The sequence below is a fragment of the Channa argus genome, chromosome 12, assembly GCF_033026475.1.
Source record: "Channa argus isolate prfri chromosome 12, Channa argus male v1.0, whole genome shotgun sequence".
Taxonomy (NCBI): Eukaryota; Metazoa; Chordata; class Actinopteri; order Anabantiformes; family Channidae; genus Channa; species Channa argus.
Window position 1 is genome coordinate 6,476,121 of NC_090208.1, and position 17,521 is coordinate 6,493,641.

The 17,521-nt window shown below is 38.7% G+C and overlaps 2 protein-coding genes and 1 non-coding gene across 7 annotated transcripts; 2 read left to right on the plus strand and 1 right to left on the minus strand.

The window, feature by feature from the left end:
- Positions 1–296: 296 nt before the first annotated feature.
- Positions 297–6,357, plus strand: LOC137137213 (PRELI domain-containing protein 1, mitochondrial-like). 2 transcript variants are annotated; one of them, XM_067523180.1, is made up of 6 exons: positions 297–452; positions 1,772–1,929; positions 2,352–2,577; positions 2,867–2,980; positions 3,498–3,576; positions 4,373–6,357. In XM_067523180.1, exons 2-6 carry the CDS (start codon positions 1,838–1,840, stop codon positions 4,483–4,485), a joined length of 624 nt encoding a protein of 207 aa, XP_067379281.1. In that variant the 5' UTR covers positions 297–452; positions 1,772–1,837; the 3' UTR covers positions 4,486–6,357. The 2 variants fall into 2 exon arrangements, with proteins under 2 accessions (XP_067379281.1, XP_067379280.1); XM_067523179.1 differs by lacking the exon at positions 3,498–3,576.
- Positions 1,480–1,551, plus strand: trnag-ucc (transfer RNA glycine (anticodon UCC)). Its single transcript has one exon. It is a non-coding gene; the product is annotated as a tRNA-Gly (tRNA).
- LOC137137194 (butyrophilin subfamily 2 member A2-like) lies at positions 3,573–15,301 on the minus strand. Of its 4 annotated transcripts, none has more exons than XM_067523146.1 (13): positions 14,842–15,062; positions 13,974–14,256; positions 13,012–13,073; positions 12,623–12,817; positions 12,407–12,481; positions 10,716–10,856; positions 10,549–10,611; positions 9,910–9,969; positions 9,552–9,651; positions 8,934–9,051; positions 8,550–8,685; positions 8,444–8,467; positions 3,573–4,019 (listed from the first exon to the last, which is right to left on the minus strand). In XM_067523146.1, exons 2-13 carry the CDS (start codon positions 14,240–14,242, stop codon positions 3,865–3,867), a joined length of 1,398 nt encoding a protein of 465 aa, XP_067379247.1. In that variant the 5' UTR covers positions 14,243–14,256; positions 14,842–15,062; the 3' UTR covers positions 3,573–3,864. The 4 variants fall into 4 exon arrangements, with proteins under 4 accessions (XP_067379247.1, XP_067379248.1, XP_067379245.1 ...); XM_067523144.1 differs by lacking the exon at positions 14,842–15,062 and adding an exon at positions 15,105–15,300 and having other exon boundaries at positions 3,575–4,019; XM_067523147.1 differs by lacking the exons at positions 10,716–10,856; positions 14,842–15,062 and adding an exon at positions 15,105–15,301 and having other exon boundaries at positions 3,574–4,019.
- Between the last annotated feature and the right edge of the window lie 2,220 nt (positions 15,302–17,521).

Sequence of the window (17,521 nt, forward strand, 5' to 3'; positions counted from 1 at the left end):
GTCACTGTCGGTACATCATGTTAGGGTGTCACATTTATCTAAAAGGTCATTTTTCATCTGCAAACAAACAAGTTTTTAGACAATTCCATTTGTGAAGAGGAGTTCACTTGGAGTCATATTTGGACAATATAAAAAAATTGCAAGTTAGTCTCTAATCAGCTGTGACGATGCTTAAACTACAGGAAAGACCATAGAAATCACAAGGCACTTTGTACTTCTTTGCCGTTGAAAGCTTCTGTGCAAATAAATGTAGTCAAAGTTCGTCATCTAGTGGAGAAAAGTGAGAAGCACATTGTTAATGTTACAGTCACCTGACTTCAGTTTCTGTTCCTTCTTCTTCATTCAGAAGCTGCAGCGGCTGCAAAGCACAAACCGACCACACCTGATCACTTTTACTGGACACCGTGTCTTTATCATCGAGTTTAACAGCTGCTGTAAACCACAAACCACAGGTAGGTGAGCGCCTGAGTGTTGGCAGTAGCCTCCAGATGCTGCACACCATCCTCCAGATGCTGCTGCCGCTGCTGATGGTGATGACGAAGAGCCGCTGGGTTTAGGAAGTAGCTGCGTCATAGGATGTTGATGGGTTTTCGTTAGTAACATACAGGTTGATAAAAAATAGCTAATGTGAATTTAGCACCAAGAATAGCCCACACGTGTCAGTTTGTGATTGGCAAGTATTTGCATTTATTCAATTTTCAGACGTAGTCGTGTTTTTTTTTTAATAAAAGTAAAATACCCGATAAGGTTTAAAAGCAAATAAAAGGTCTCTTCTCTAAAACACTCAACGTTGTGCTTATATTTTAAGAATATCTGTAAACGTTTCTAACCATCTGGGTGAAAGTTTGTGTTGTCCGCTTTATAATAAATAAAATTTTGAACCCGTTTTCTTTTACTTGACTCGTGCTTCCTATAGCGATTGTCTAAGCTCCGCCATATTCGTTTTGTATCAGAACAGATTCGCTTCTTTGAAAAATGAGTTAAAATCGTATTTTATCATTTAGTCGACCAACTGTGCCATTGCCCAGATGGATAGAGTAGACTTTGAGGAATCTGGATATATCTTCAAAACCACCACTGGTGTTAGAGAACAATCTCCCAAGTCTTTCAAACTTCGTAAGTTAATTATTTCCACAAAAAGTATTTGACTCTGGACCGACGTATAAGTAACGTCAGTATCGTACAGTTAGCGAATACTAGCTACCAAACGGGCTTAACTAAGTTAACTCTGGCAATGGTTAGCGATGGTTAAGCGATCTTAACTGGCACATTTACCGTAAATGACAAGTAACCGGAACAACAAAAGACTAAGCGCTCTTAGCCTAACGCTATATCGTTACCGGAGTCGGTCATAGCTACTGCATTTAGCGGCCAAATCCGTCACTCCGCCGATCAAGTAACAGTTATGAGTGTACGTACGTCAATAATGTTTACATTTTCGTTTTATAAACAAAAATACATGATATGTGAACATCGCAGGCGTTGGTGGTATAGTGGTTAGCATAGCTGCCTTCCAAGCAGTTGACCCGGGTTCGATTCCCGGCCAACGCAGCAGATCTTTTTTTTTTTTTTTTTTCTTCCTTCACTCCCGCCATAGTCTAAACCATAAGGAGTCTCTAATTTAAATGAATCGGAAATTTGAACAGTGGATTATACTTGTGTGAATTAAGGACACCAGTGTATAAAACAAATATAATAGGCTTTTTTACACACAAATCCAAATCTTGTGAAACATCACTGTCTCTGTTTGTCTCGTTTCTTTTTCCTGCAGCTCCTGAATGAACTCTCAACAGCAGGCTCTGTGTGTGATAGCGAGACTGTGTGTGTGTGTGTAGCCATGGGGAAGTATTTCCACAGTGAGACTGACATAAGGAGTCCATGGCATCAGGTGCTGGTGGCCTTCTGGCAGCGTTACCCCAACCCATACAGGTACATGTTCTTTAATTCATAATTCTGTGGTTAGCAAAGGCTTTTACATAACGACCACCTGCTGGAGTAGGGACAAAGTCTTCGATGAAGGTCAGTTAGATCAGATAAATACCAGCTCTGCAGAAAGTACATCTCAGCATCCAGTCAGGGTGAAAGGATTACTGAAAAGGCTTGTTCATGTCAACCGAAAAGCAACAGATACAGGGGATCCAAAAGCCGTTACCATTAAAAGCACGAATGGATAAATTTAAAGAGACTCAAAATTACCCCAAAAACAAGTAGGAACAGGGGGTAAACGAAGAAATGCAAAACAACATAAAGAAACACAAAGTGAGTATAAAAAACTAAAAAAACAGAAGGATAGTTAAAACTGTTCATCACACAGTTGAACATCTGTGAATTTGTATGTCTTTGTCTATTAGTGGCCATGTCCTCACCGAAGACGTCCTGTACCGCGAGGTCACCCCTAGCAACCGCCTGCTGTCACGACGACTGCTAACTAAGACCAACCACCTCCCTGGGTGGGCAGAGCGGGTCTTCCCTGGCCACATGGCGCGCGCCGTCTATGTCCTGGAGGACTCAGTTGTGGACCCTCACATGCACACATTCACCACCAAGACCTGGAACCTCAACCACAACACACTGATGGTGAGACACGACCCAACTTACTTATAGGAAACATTTTATCTAAAGTTTCCAGTGTTTCAGCAGACAGCAGAGATCAGTAAACTAACCTAAGTTACCTTGGTTACATCCAAGTGCTCAATCTGACCTTTAAGACCTTGGTGTTTGTACACTTCTTCTGAGTTTCATTAAGGTTCATGAGGAACAACAACTTTCTGTTTCCTTGTATGTGTGTTAAGCATATGTGCGGAAAATACAACACACCTGAACTTGACCCCGATAATGTCCAGTATTTACTGTCTCTTACTCCCAGATGGTGGTAGAGCGGTGTGTGTTTAAGGAGAACATTATTCAGCCATCTTGGACCAAACTGAGGAGAGAGGCCTGGATCTCCTCTGGTATATATGGCTTTGCCCGGCCCATACAGGTACATGCTATTATTTGTGAGGACCATTATAATAAGCTTTACCTTCACAATTGAAAGATTAACATGGATACAACTAGTGCCTGGTTTACTTGCCTGTCAATTAGAGACTCAGGAACTGGGAAAGACCCAAAAAGAATGAATTTGCCTTTGCCTTAAACTAAACCTAACTTTAATCCCCAGTCTTTACCTTCAGTCCTCTGAAGTAGCGGGGACCTCCCGACATGGCCTCGCAATGCAGGAATGTCAATATTACAAAATGAAATTGGAACAGCAAAGACCAATGCACATCTTTCTGTAATTATGTGTGAATTCAGGGCCATGCTGCAAAGGATCCACCTGTTGGAGCCTTTGTTGTGTGGATTTCTTGGCTGCATTTCAAGCAGCCTTTGAAATAGGACAGACTCGTTGTGATGCTGTGACACAGTAGGGTTTCAAATGCAGCTTTCAGCCACACGCTGAACTGAAGGCCCTGATTTGAGATGCTGCTCGTGTCTAATCCTTTGTGTTTCTCTACCAGGAGTTCGGTTTTGCAAGGTTTAAAACTAACCAAGCCAAGGCCATGAAGGGACTGGAGTTCGCTTTATTCAAACTACAGAGTAAGACAGACATGTTTGTACATTTATACTAGTGAGAACTGGCACTGCAGCTATTTTCAAGTCTCTAACCCTAAACTTAACCTCACTGTTTAAGTTATCTTGTCTGCAGGTGAGAAATTAAGTCCTTAAGCTTAGTACATTCATAGAAACTGAGACCAATCAATGAAGAGAAACTAGGATTAAAATTTAGTAGTTTTATGTAAACTTCTTACAGAATGCTAATACAAAGGGGCAAAACCCAGTGTCTTCTTGTGTCAGTCCCAAGTCTGGAACATGCAGAGGGTTGTGTCAGGAAGGGCATCCGACGTAAAACACATGGCTAATTAAACATGCCAATCGTCCACACTGAATCTGACTTCCATTCCAGAACGGAGAGAACATGATGAAGTCAGGGATGCAGAGGACAGGGTTAGATGGAGGCAAATGATTCGCTATGGTGACCCCTGAAAGGAAAGGGAAAATAAAAATGTCAAATTCTCACAGCAACCATGAACCATTTGAATTGCTTTTTAAACAAGTGGTCAAGTCTGGGGGCAAAGACGCGCGTATTTAGGCTGGTTTTAGTCAACAAAAGACGGTTTCCCTCTACATTTTAGGCATCAAAAGGTTTGTTGACAGAAATGGCAACATATTAAAGAATAAGCGTTTAATTAAGATAAGGATTCAAGATTTATTCTGACGGATTTTAGAGTAAAAGAACTGCATGTCACAGAGATGTTGATTTGTTAATATATTAATATTATATTATTTTATATATTATTTTAAAAGAATTATGTTTATGTTTTATTCATCACAGCGGAAAATCCCACACATCTCCGTGGAGACCCGGGTGAGTCGGCAGACAAGCACAAGACCCTCCCACCACAGGGCAAGCCCACCACCGCCCAGAAACCCAAACACTTTGTCTGAAGGTCACGCGAAAGTCGTGGACTCTCTCTGCTGTTACAGTAGAAGTCCTGCATTTACTGATCCACGTAACCGAGAACCTCAGGTGTGATTTGACTGCAGCAGTTTGTCAGTCGTCCTGACAAGTAGTTTTGTTATTTGTAAAGACTAATCATAGAAAAATTACTTACATATAAGACGTTTTTCTAGTGTTTAATTTTCAGGTTTGTAAGTTATTTTCTTTTTTCTCTCAAATTTTATGAAACTTTTATATATGAATATAGTTCTTAATTATTCAACTTGTGATCAATTTTTGTGAACATTTTTTAAAATTGCCACAAGGGGGCACGAGCCAGTGTCTTCTTGAGCCAGTGTCTTCTTGTGCCAGTCCCAAGTCTGGGTAAATGCACAGGGTTGTGTCAGGAACGGCATCCGACGTAAAACACATGCCAAATTAAACAGGTTTGGTCAGTTAATTTTAAAATCATATTTTGTACTGTGGTGATTTTCTTGAGAAACTTATGCATAATGGAAATTGTTTATGTGCATGTACTAAAGTCGCGTTAGATCAGACTGTTAAACTGAAGCATGTGCCATATTCTGAATATCTAGTCCAATCAAAAACATGCATTATTGCCCCCTGGTGCTCAGCAGATATTAACTTTTACTTGGACTGGTGACCATGGTAACAGCAGGTGGTTTAAAACTACAGCGAAAACTCCCTGATATGCTGGTGGATCAGTTTCTCCACATCAACTAAATAACTGGAAAAGTCTTAATGTGTCTTCAGTATGGACTTAGTCCAAAAGATCAACAGCTCTTGGCTTGTGCCTTCAGAATGTGTTCTGCACGTTGATTTGGCATGAGTACTTTATGCTGGATGCCCTTCCTGCCACAACCCTCCCATTTTATCCGGGCTTGGGACCAGCACCAACGGGGTCAGTATATCTCATTCATGTTCTTTTCGACATGGCAACCATCAGAGAGGGAGATGTGAAATGATGTGATAGCAGATGATGTGGGGTTTTTTTGGGCTGGTTTTGTTTTTCATTTCAGGACTAAACTTTTTCTGATATCTAGATCCATGATGGTCTCCTCATTCAAATCTCTGTCCTTAAGTCTTTAAGCAGAGTTTGATCAGACGGTTGCAAATGCTGCACAAAAACAGGTCAGAAATTATAAATTTTATAATTATTATTATTTATTATTAATTAGAAATCTGACTAACATAAACATTGAATTTGCACTTTTAAAATCACCATCAGGTCACGTACTGTAATATTCCCATTGTCAATGTGAAATCCAGCATGTTTTAGTGTCACAATCTAGATACAGCTGACACCGCTTCCATGTTTCTTTCCAGACCTCATTTTGACTAGGTTACAAACATATGTTCAATCAAATGATTAATAAACTATAATCTACAAATATCGGTCGCACTGTGGCCTCTTAGTGTATTTTGAGTTTCTTATACATTGTGAGAGGGAAAATGTAAAGTTATGTACAGCTTTAGTCAAATTGTTTAAACAAAGGTGAATGAAAATTCAAATTAAAGAAGAAAATGGTAAAAGTACAACCCCAATTCAAAAAAGTTCGAACATGTGTAAAAGGTAAAATAAAAACGGAAGCTAGAATCCTGCATCAGACAAGAATGGGACATTACTTTCCCAAAATTCCAGCAAATGGTCTCGTCACTTCCCAGATGTTTATGTTGCCCTGTTCAGATGTCTTGTTGCCATCAAATTCAGAATGAGCTAATATTTTCAATTAAATGGTAAAATGTCTGTTTCAACATCTGAAATGTTGTTTATGTTCTATTATGAAGAAAATGTGGGTTGATGAGATTTGCAAATCCTTGCATTCTGTTATTTATTTTATTTTTAAGGTTTTACACATCGTCCCAACTTTTTTTGAATTGGGGTTGTATATTACCACAAGATATAAATACTCTGATAATTTTCCTTGACAGATCTTAATTGAATTTTAATCTGTATTTTTCCTAATATTTAAATCATTACAAGAAACTAGTCTTCAGTTCTGTGATTCAACACACCAAGCAGGTTCATGATAGCTACCAACTAGTTATTTTATTCTTCATAATCACAGTCTTTAAACATCTAACTCGTGTTCCAGTGAATTTTTTTTTACACAAAAATAACACTTTGATGGCACTTTATGGCACAGCCCTTGTGTACCTTTTACTTTTGCTCTTGTTGGTTTAATACCAACAAAAACACAGAAAAGGTTTTCACATTTAGCAACTAACAATAACACATAACCAACATCCATCACATTAGTAAAATAAGTTCATTTTAAAACAGAAATCAAACAGACAATTCTGAGACACACAGGTAACAAACATACTTTTTAACGGAAGTGCAAATGTGTTTACAACAAAATTTGTTTCAAACAACATTGAAAAAACAACATCTAAAGAGCAAAGGCCCCAAATACATAGAAATCGCTCTGCTTCTTACCTTCAATAAAAACTTTATTCACCTTCTTACTTTGGTTCATGCATTAAATATAACGTAAGTGTGAGCTTAATAAAATATGTTGAGAAGTGGCAATAAATTAAATTCATTTTAACAAATTCTTCATTGTTAAATTACCTCATAAAAAATGTGTTTCTTTAAGTTACTAAGCTTACTTATTAAATATTTGTTTTGTTAAAAAAAACATATAAATTTTTTTTCTTAAAAACAACTTTACCTAATAATAAACTTTTTTGTGTGTTATATAAAAAAAACTAAAATAAATCAAAGGCAACAGGATCAAATACAAAACTAATTGCATTTTTTGAGGCAAGACCATTTTACCCCTGAGCAAATTTATGCAGAAAAAAAACAACAACTACCCATCAGTCCGGGAAAGGGTTGCAAAGCTGTTTTTAAGGCTCTGGGACTTAACAGATCCACCCTGAGAGACACTGTCAACAAATAGAGAAGACTTGGAACAGTGGACCGTCCCATTAATAACATGAAGCAGCTATAAGGCCCAGGGAGCAATAACTATACTTAGGTACTGCATGTTTTTGCTTATTAAAAAAAATAAAAAATACAATTATGATTTGAAACATGTGATTCTCAGATTGCCTTTGTTTTACGTTAGAAATAGCTTCTCTTTTGTGATTGTAAATATACTATTTGTAGGTGTTTTATTGTCTCCAACTGACTAACACAAAGGCAGAAGTCTCACAAGATGGCTACAGATTATTGTAAAATGCACTGAGCTTTGGGTCAACAGGCATCACTTTATGACTTCATAACCTCGATGTTTTTGTTCTTGAAAACATCCCACACAGAGAGAACTTTTTGGTTTTGTTGATTCACCTGTCAGCAGCTCCTCTGTTTTCTTCTGGTAAATTTCCTCCAGAAATTAAATAAATCTGAATACGTCATAGTGACAACAATCAGCAGTTGTTGATAACATGGTCTGAAATTGTAAAAATCTAAATGTAACAGTACATATGATTCATAATGTAACAGTGTGTGTGTTTGTTTATAGTTTTAATGGTTTTTATGAAGCTTAACTGACTACTGTCATTAGAGTTCTGTGTGATTCAAGGACGGACACATGATAAATAAAATATAAAGTGAGATTAAGAAATGACAATTCTTCACAATTGTACAACTAGAAAAAATGTGCTTTGACATATATTTGGACAAACATATTACTAAAATAATAATACTTGCTGGTAAACACTAGTTGTGTAAAATAAAGGTAGAAAATGCAAAGCAGCTTCCTAAACTAAGCTTAATGAAAAAATGTTTAAAACAAAAAAACTCTCTATCCCGTTCTTCGCTTCCACGATAGGTTTGGGTAAATGCAGCTGATTGACTTATAATGATGAAATGATTTGACATTTAAAAGGCATTGTGGGCAAACCACTGTGCTCTGGCGACAACGTCATTGGCGAAGTCTTTATATGGAGTCTCACTGTCCACATTTTCATATGTCAATTGAAGGACTTTTTCCTCACCTGCTATGTAGCAAGCCAACGCTCCTGAAACACAGTGAAGCTGATGCTCAGATTCTTCATGACAGAAACACAAAGGAAAGGAGGCATAGAACACCCATGTTTTTACCTTTCAGTTGCTGTTCTTTGGTCCAATTGGGCCGCTTCTTCATGGTTTCGATGCAATTGACGAGAATGGAGGCTCCGTGTTTCAGGTGATCTTCATCGTATGGACCACCTACTAGTGTGTGGTAGTTCTTATTGATCTGCGCCAACAGTACACACCATCAGCACACACCATCAGCTGGAAACATTCAATCACCAAAAAACTTGCAGCTTTGAGACCTACGCACACCTACTTTAAACTAAGAGTGTCTAAATCTGAATATGCTTCTCCGGTGTGTCAGTGTGGACACGGAAAACTCGTGTATGATGTGGATACAACCAACAACATTGGAGAGCTGTTGTCTTTGACCTGTACTGATGTTGGTTTGGTTAGTCGTCAGGCACATACCTGCATGAGACCGAAGCAATCTCTGTCAGTATGTCCAAAACCGTTCGGTCTCAGAGTTGCTCCAAACTGAGATTGTCTGGAGATGATGGCAGCAATAATAGCTGGGTGTATACCATACCTGCAGATACAATGAACAAATACAATGACAGACATTTACAAAACCACTGAGCCTCTTATGAAACTTAACTGTATATCTATGACCAATTTTCAAACATTAACTTTAGCAGGAATAAAAGACACTGGACTGACGCATTGTTGGGCTTCTGCATTTTTCACTGGATTTGTTGACAACAACTTTATCACCAGCTTTGTTCTTTACCTATCTTTGTTCTAGTTGCGACTGTAAATGTAAAAGACACATGGTGTGTCAAGTGCTGGTGACCTCTGACACCAGAAGAAAGAAGAACATAACAGACTGGTCACAATATTCATAAGTTATAGCATGTTTTTTTGTTGTTAGTTTATGAGTAATTTAGTTATTGTTTCCAATACTAGGTTAGTAACTTTTTCTAATATTGGAGGACAATTAGGGCACAGTAGAATTTATTGGTCATCATCTCAAGATGACCACAGCAACAGGAACCACATAAGGAAACCGGGATAAAGATGTTATCGTACTCCTTTGCAGCACTGATGATTTTGTCTTTGTATGCATTCATCCCCTCTAGGTCTCTTCTCGCAAGCTCGTGGGAAGCTTCAACTCCAGTCAGTGGTGCATCTGAAACACAGGAACACAACTTGTGTCCATATGATTTGATTAAATAATAAACTTAACAGTATTAAAATATATGTAATATTCACTGGATATGATTTATGGAGTGCAAAGGCAACTAGACATACAATGGGTCTTTGTCCAAACCACTTAGCAGCTAATGTCGACAACCAGAGACAACAAGGTAAATTATAACAGTCATGGCATCAGAAACAGATCCTATAATAGGACAGCGGTAAAGACGGAGATGAAACAGGAACTGACTGTGGCTGATCAGAGGTTTTAAAGTTCCTGTTGTTTCCACTTTGGTGATGTCTCCATAATCTGAAACAGTCAGAGGACAAACACATCTGAAAAAACTCAAACATTCATTCTCATGGCATTTTGCTTTCAATGTCTACCCCATGACTTAGCTTGTTCTGCTTTGGATAAAATCATCTGCCAAATAATTAACTGTAAATGTACACTGATCAGCCACAACATTAATACCAGTTGGTGGTTTTTGATATAAAAATGTCATGTGGTTTTATTTAAAAAAAAATTTAATGCTGGTGTATCATTATGGATTGACCACCTGTCAGCCGTTATAATCAGCTCCACTTTTACCAACAGTAACCTTTCACCCTTTTTCATATTAATTACTGTATATGTTTTGCGATAATTATCATATTCAGTATTGTTTAAAAAACAAAGAATTTGTAGTGGTACTAGTAAATATTTTGTTAGGCTGATACTTGTTTTTTTTTTTTTAAATTGAGTACCACCTCTGTACACAGTGTATCACATGCTGACCCTGGCCTTAAGACCTCAAATGGTAATGTTGGAGCTGTTCTGAAACATTTACATTTACAGCTTTTTCACCAATGTTCAGAATAAATTTGTACGGGAAAACAGTGTTTTTACCTTTATCAAGTATATTGAATTGAAGAATGTCAGGAGAATCACTAATCTTTCCCCCAATAAGCCCTGAAACGAGACAAAAACAGAGAAGTCGCTGTTGAATTTCTGACTTCCTGTTACTGTTATTACTTCATACAGACCACTGTCACTTACGACTGCTAGAGACCAACCTCTTAGTGAATGTGACAGGTTCTTGATCATTTCCATGCTAACCAAAGAATAAAATGCAACAGTCAAAAGCACACCCGATGTGAAGGCGATTAACGGCAACACGAAGCCTCCATGACCTGAATCCAGCGGGTAAAACTCATCTGCAGAAACAAAGTTTTGATGTCAAACACAGTACTACTGCAGCACGATTGGCATTCAGAGTTCAAGAGCTGTTCCTAACAACATCTATGAGCCCTCTCTTTAAAGGGCAACTTCACCAATTTTTGACTTGCTTTTGATGAGTTTAGTTTAGGGTATAAATATGCATAAAGCTTTTAAACTGCCCTCTGACTTATTCTAAAATATTTCACTGTTTCTAGCTAAAACGTTCCTCCAGATGACATCACCCAGAGGAGTTAGTAATAGTTATGCTGCTATAGGCTTCAACTGCTGGGCGACCCACCCCCTGATGCACTGAGCCCCTTTACTTCTCTTGACCCTCTCTCCTATCCTCTCACGCCCTCAAAGTGGGCAGCTGTGGCGCAGGAAGGTAGAGCGGTTGTCACACTTGTTGGTTCAATACCCACCTCTTCCAGTCACATGTCGAAGTGTCCTTGAGCAAGACACTGAACCCCAACTTAGTTGTCTTTGTCCTTCACTGTCTCCCTCTCCCTGTCCCTCTCTGCAGGTGTCCCCGGGCTTTGGGGCTGTGTTTTTCGAGTGGGCAGCTACTGGTCCTACCAACCTGCCCGATGTTTTCTTGCTTTTGTTGCTCTTTTCTTTTCTCTCTCCACTTTCCACTCACCCCAACCAGTCAAAGCACATGGCCGCCCACCCTGAGCCTGGTTCTGCTGGAGGTTTCTTCCGTTAAAGGGAGATTTTCCTCTCCACTGTTGCCTATGGCTTGGTCATCTTTATAGTCTTGACTTTATTCTGTAAAGTGCCTTGAGATAAGTTTCTTGTGAAATGCGCTATATAAATAAAGCTGATTTGAAATTGAATCATTAGGAGTTCAGATGATGTTATCTGGGGGAGCGCTGGAAAAGCAGGCTAACCATGATTACAAACTCCATAGCGTAAGCAACAGGATGACATAACCTGAACTGAAAATTCCTGTGATGTCAAATGGAGGAGTTTTTCAGCTAGAAATAGAGATACTTTAATATAGGGAATTCAAAAGGAAGTTTAATGGCATTAATTTACATGAACTACTCAAACAAGATCCAAAAGAAGCAAGTTAAATATGAGTGAAGGCATCCTTTAAATATTATTAGGAAACAGCTCATGAGAGAAACTGGAAGTTTAGACAGCAGCACATCTGCCGTATGAAGCTCAAAACAAAACAGTTTAGTGACCGCAGAGACGCTGCTGATTGGCTGGTAGACGAGTGGTAATGCAGATACCCACTGGGTTCGTGCACGACCCGGGTCAACATGGAGAAATCATCAGAGCACAAGCTTGAGTGCAATCTTATCCAAGTCAACATCTGAAGTGTTGATTTAGTGGAATGCAGGCACAATTAGTGTTTGTTTGTCTTTTTTCAAGTTTTAATGTTTTAATGTGTCTTTGCTGCAGGGGGTATATATATTTTTCATTTGTGGACACTGGCACCTCAGCGCTTTGGTGCAACCAGCAAATAAAAAAGACAAAGAAAATTGAAGAAAATCTTTGTGAAGCCCACAAAACTTCATCATAAAGATTTTTTTCTTACCTCTGACAGAAATCTGTGTCTCCTTCACCACACTGGTTCCAGGTATCTCCACTCGACAGATTATGATTCCAGTTTCTGTTTTAACAAAAAGACAAGTAGTATTAAAACTAAAGCTGTTCCCCGCTTACTACAGACTGTACTGCAAAACTGATTATCAACTGTTAGTACATGTGCAAATTGCCGGACAGGACTGATCTTGACTTTTGGTTGAAGTACCTTTAGCAGCTGCTGCATTGACACTCGCACTAAGGTTGTCAGATTCTGCCTGAGTTATCTTAGCAGGGAGGTCCTTCCGTCTGCCGTCCAGCAGAGATATCTGTGGTTTCCGGTTCCAGTCTCTTGAGTCACAGTGAAGAAATATTTCATTGGCTGAAGTTCGCTGGAGAGTAACGATGACCATAGGCGCCACACCTGAAGAGGAAAAAGACTCCTGCTACCACAGTAGTTCTACTGTATTGTTGTCTTTATTCATCATTTGATCAGATATTTATTAACGGTTTATTTTTAGTGTTTGTTTTTAAATTCAGTTATTTTCAGCACTAAATGACTACATAGCCCTTGTGTAACATTAATCATTTTGAAGATTTAAAAAAATGTCAGCTCACCAACAGTGAGAGAGACAAACATTTCAACATTTGCTCTTGACCCTGGTGTCAGAAGGATGCACCTTGATTAGGGAAAAAATAAAGACAGCAGGGACTCATTAAAGAAAAAGACTGTTTCCACAGGTAAGCAAATTCAGTGAGAACGGAAATTCTTGGGCAATATTTTTTCAAAACAAATATGGTGGAGATCAGTGTTAATAAATGGAGTAACATTCACTGAAAAGAACAATAAGAGACGAAATAAAGACAAACAGATTTAGGGTGAGATCCTGGATGGAGAAGCATGGACATCATGGACTGTAGGGTCCACACAGGAATATAAAAGTAAAATAAGTAGCAAATAGCATTTTTATATAGTAGCAAATATTACACTTTTTTTAAAACATTTTCGAGAGACATGAGTATGACAGTAACTAGACCCTAGAACTTTAGCACAGCAGAGCTGCATTCAGTTTTAACTTTGTCCTCATCAATTCTATGAAAACAGCTCTAATCCCCTTAAATTTCAAACAGTTCACATCGTGAAAAGGAGCTATGCTGTGTCTTTCTCACACTGTGCTGTTGTTTGTCTACCACCTCATGTTGTAGGCCTCTGCCAATTTTTCAGGTTTCAGTTTACATGCACATCTGTCCAGACTCTTACTCTAATCATTTCATTCTAAATCCAAATATACATTTTTGCCAGATGTAATGATATTCGCTCCAGACATTCCTGAGATATAGTGCTGACATGAATTTAAGAGGAAGTGAGGTTACAGCTACCTCAGACCACCAAAAATCTAATCAGTTCATCCATATAACGAATGTAATGAAATTTCCTCAAGGCATTTGTAAAATATCACATTCACAAGAGTAGGACAGAGGGACGGAGTAAACAGATTCCCCTGAAAACAATAATTCTGTTATCAATAAATGTCACTGACACGAACACGTAAAAATTCAGAAATCTTCTATAGCAGTACCTGTACTTTCCGCTGTCCCGCTGTGTGACATTGCGCAGCACCAGAGAGCCATCGCTCATTAGATTGGTCCTACCATGGTACTCTGGTGAGTTCTCCTTTATAAGGTGTTCTCCATTGCGCTCAACATGAACTGTCAACTGTTGTGGACCATCCACCCGGGACCAGTCCACCGTCTTCACACAAGTACTGCGGTAAACTGATGTTGTGGGGTGGATGTGGAGAGTAACATCTTCACCAGCAACTGCAAATACTTGGTCTGGGGAGTCCATTGGTGGATAAGCACCTGGGAAAAAAAAGTTTAAAATAAATTTGAACTAACTTTATTTGTCATTGTTTAATCCAATGTACACTGTTTTTTAAAGTATGTCTTCCAAATGGTAGGCAGTAGAAAAAAATGCATAATAAAACATTTTTAAGTGACTATTTTGTTCACCCTAACATTGGAGAATGTAGAACCACAGCATATTTGACATTTTTGCTTGAAAATTATTAAAAGCAATGAATACATAAATTGGAGTCAGACAGCGCCATAAACGTTTGTTAGATAGATTTTGCAAACATTGTGAATCAACCTGAGAAGCTCGTTTTATGCCGGTTCACTGTATCAACAGCCACGTGACAAATGGCCTAAATCTTACAGGTCATCTATGTAATGACCTCAAAGGTTTTATTTAGTTCAGGGAACTTTCCAAAGTCACACAGCATAGAAAACTGAACATCTTCGCCTTTACCAAGGCGAAATCAGACAAGTGTAATGTAAAAACCCCTGAATCGTTCATATCAGCTGGGCCATACAGTTCAGGCCACGTGAAAGGTGCCAGGGAGAACTTGTTTCAGGTCCCGAACACGCTATAACCCAATGAATCACACGATCTCTGAAAAAGAATCCGTCCAGGGAAGACAGGGACTGGGGTCGTTTCCCAACAAAAACAGCTTAGCGACTTCACCGGAATAGTCCATGATAACGAAACGTATCATAAAGTCATGTGTTGAGGCCATTTTCTCACACATTCTCACAGAAATTATCCACTGTGACATTAATGGAACTTTATAACGGAGTTTGCCTGAATCCCCCCCGTTGTTTCTCTAACGGAAACATTTTAGCAAAGGTTCTAATTTAAACACACCGACCTGTCACTGGGAGGAGGACGCTGCTGAGAAAGTCCACAAATAAGAAACTGATTAAGTTTTTCGCCGCCTTCTTCATTGTGACAACTAACGGAGGTAGTTCACGTATTTTGCTTCCTATGAACGCAGAAAAGTAAACACGCGCCGCCTGAATTATGGTAGGTGTCCACTTCCGTACAGTACGAGTTTACGAGCATGCGCCGTTGAGCTGACGGTCAAGTTGTTTGTGTGTTTGCGGTGGAAAATGATAAGCTGATGAGAACAGTTGTGCGCATAGTAAGTATGTGAACGTACAAAACGGAAACAACTCAGGCCGACTGGGTTCCTTAACAAAGTCCCTGACTCCTTCCATAGCATTTCTACAGGAATGAGATAAGAATTTAACTCAAACATTACATTTCCTCAAATTTAAGACCTGGTGGAGCCACTTGTTGTGTTACTGGTCACAGCCTTGATGGACTTTCATGGTGGATACTGCTTCCACCATGTATCACAGATGAGATAAGGTTCTTTAGCTGGAACGCAGAGTTTAGTTAGGAGAGAAGTGGTTTCAACTCTGCCAGGCTCATTATTGTCCTGATGGTGGACTTTTTTTTTTTTTTTGGCTTATCCTGTGAGTTCATTCTCCCCATGTTGATTGGCACAGTTTTCACAGTTTTTTTTCCCTTCCTGATGCAATTTCTACCAGCACTGCACACTGCATGAGAAGCTGGGATTGAACCACTGACTCTGTTTTCCCTGGACGACTATATATTCTTAATTGACATTGTTGTTAATACAACTTTAGACTTACGGTTTACAAAGCAGATTTTTTTACATTCTGGAGGGGCTATTTTAATATTTTTTTAATATTTATTGTGATCAGATTCTAAACTGGCATCAAGGCAACAGTTATGACAAAGTCTTCTTCTAATTGAATATCTGGATTATAGTAAAGTTATTTCATCTTTAATTAGCCCTTATGTCTCTGTCCATGTTGTGTTTCCTGTTTAGTAGAAGCAGATTTTGGGCACTGGATCTCCACCTTCAGGTTGAAGTAATGAGGCTCGACAGTCTACACCAGTGTAGGCTGGATTGTCACACGGAACACGTACTGTACCTCCTGTTTAGGTAATAACACTAATGTGGCATAATAGGATTTGATGAAAGTTGCAAAGAACCCAATTTGATCAGCATCCATCTGTAGTGTCACAGCCAGTATTGTGCTTCTCCTGCCTCTGTAGCACTTATCCTCACCACAATGTCACCAAAATACTGATCCAGAACAAAGAGATGACAAAACAAAAGCAGCACAGTCAGAAAGAACATGATGCTCTCGGGAAAATAGGTATTAGGTCAGGATACACTATTGATGTGGAAACACACATATTTTAGCGAATTGGTTTTAGTTTGCAGCAACAAAGCACCAATGTAAAAGGTCTGTTTTACTGAATAAGAACTTGGCAGAACATATATAAGTAACTTTACAGTCTCTAGCAAAGAAAAGTCCTCCAGATGATGACTTCTGCCCCAAAACTCTAAAGCCACCCATCTTCATTTACACAAACAGGCCGCAGACAATTTACTACCTCCACTGCTGGTTTATTTCAAAATAAACATTTCTCATTTAAAGCATCAAAATACCGCCATAGTCCTGCCCTAAAATCAAACTGAAAAACTTCAAAAATGGCATTCTCAACCAGTAAAATCTGCAGTTTTTGCAGAACTTTAGATTGAAGGCAATTTATGTAGAGACCTGGACCTTAAAGGAGCTTTGAGGGTCAGGTTGGCATATTGATAATAGACAGTGTGTTTATATACAGCTCTACTGGGCTTGTATCAAGACAATAATAATTATAAAGACAAGACAGGCAAAGTTGATGTGATGCCATGTTGAACTTTTGTTTTTCATGGGCTAGCAGGTCTATAGACGAGTGCTGCTTTACCTTTGACCTCTTCATCTCATTTTAAGGAGTGCAACAACTTCCAGCAAAACAAACAAAAAGTATGCATTTAATCTATTGAAACTTTTACCCAACTACAATATTCAGAGGTAAATTTTACTTTTTACACCATTTATCTGACACCTTTGGTTGATATTTATTATCTCTCATTGTGAGAACAAAACTAACAAAAATGTGTTTAAACTTTACTAGCTGCAACACTGAATTGATGCATTGAGTAGTTTAATTTTGGTACATTATTTTCCTTTTTATAGCTTCTGACTTATTATTCTGTACATTTACTAAAGTGGGCTTTTGAGTGCAGGAGTTCTCTTCTCCCCACAATCCTAAACAGGATAGGTGGTTTGGGTAATGGATGGATTTCTTTTCCTTTAAACACAGCAACCAGCAGAGGGAGACCTAATATGAGACAAAGTGAGACATGCAACAGCTGACACACGTCAGAGCTAGACTTGTCTAACCATGGCTTCCTCATAA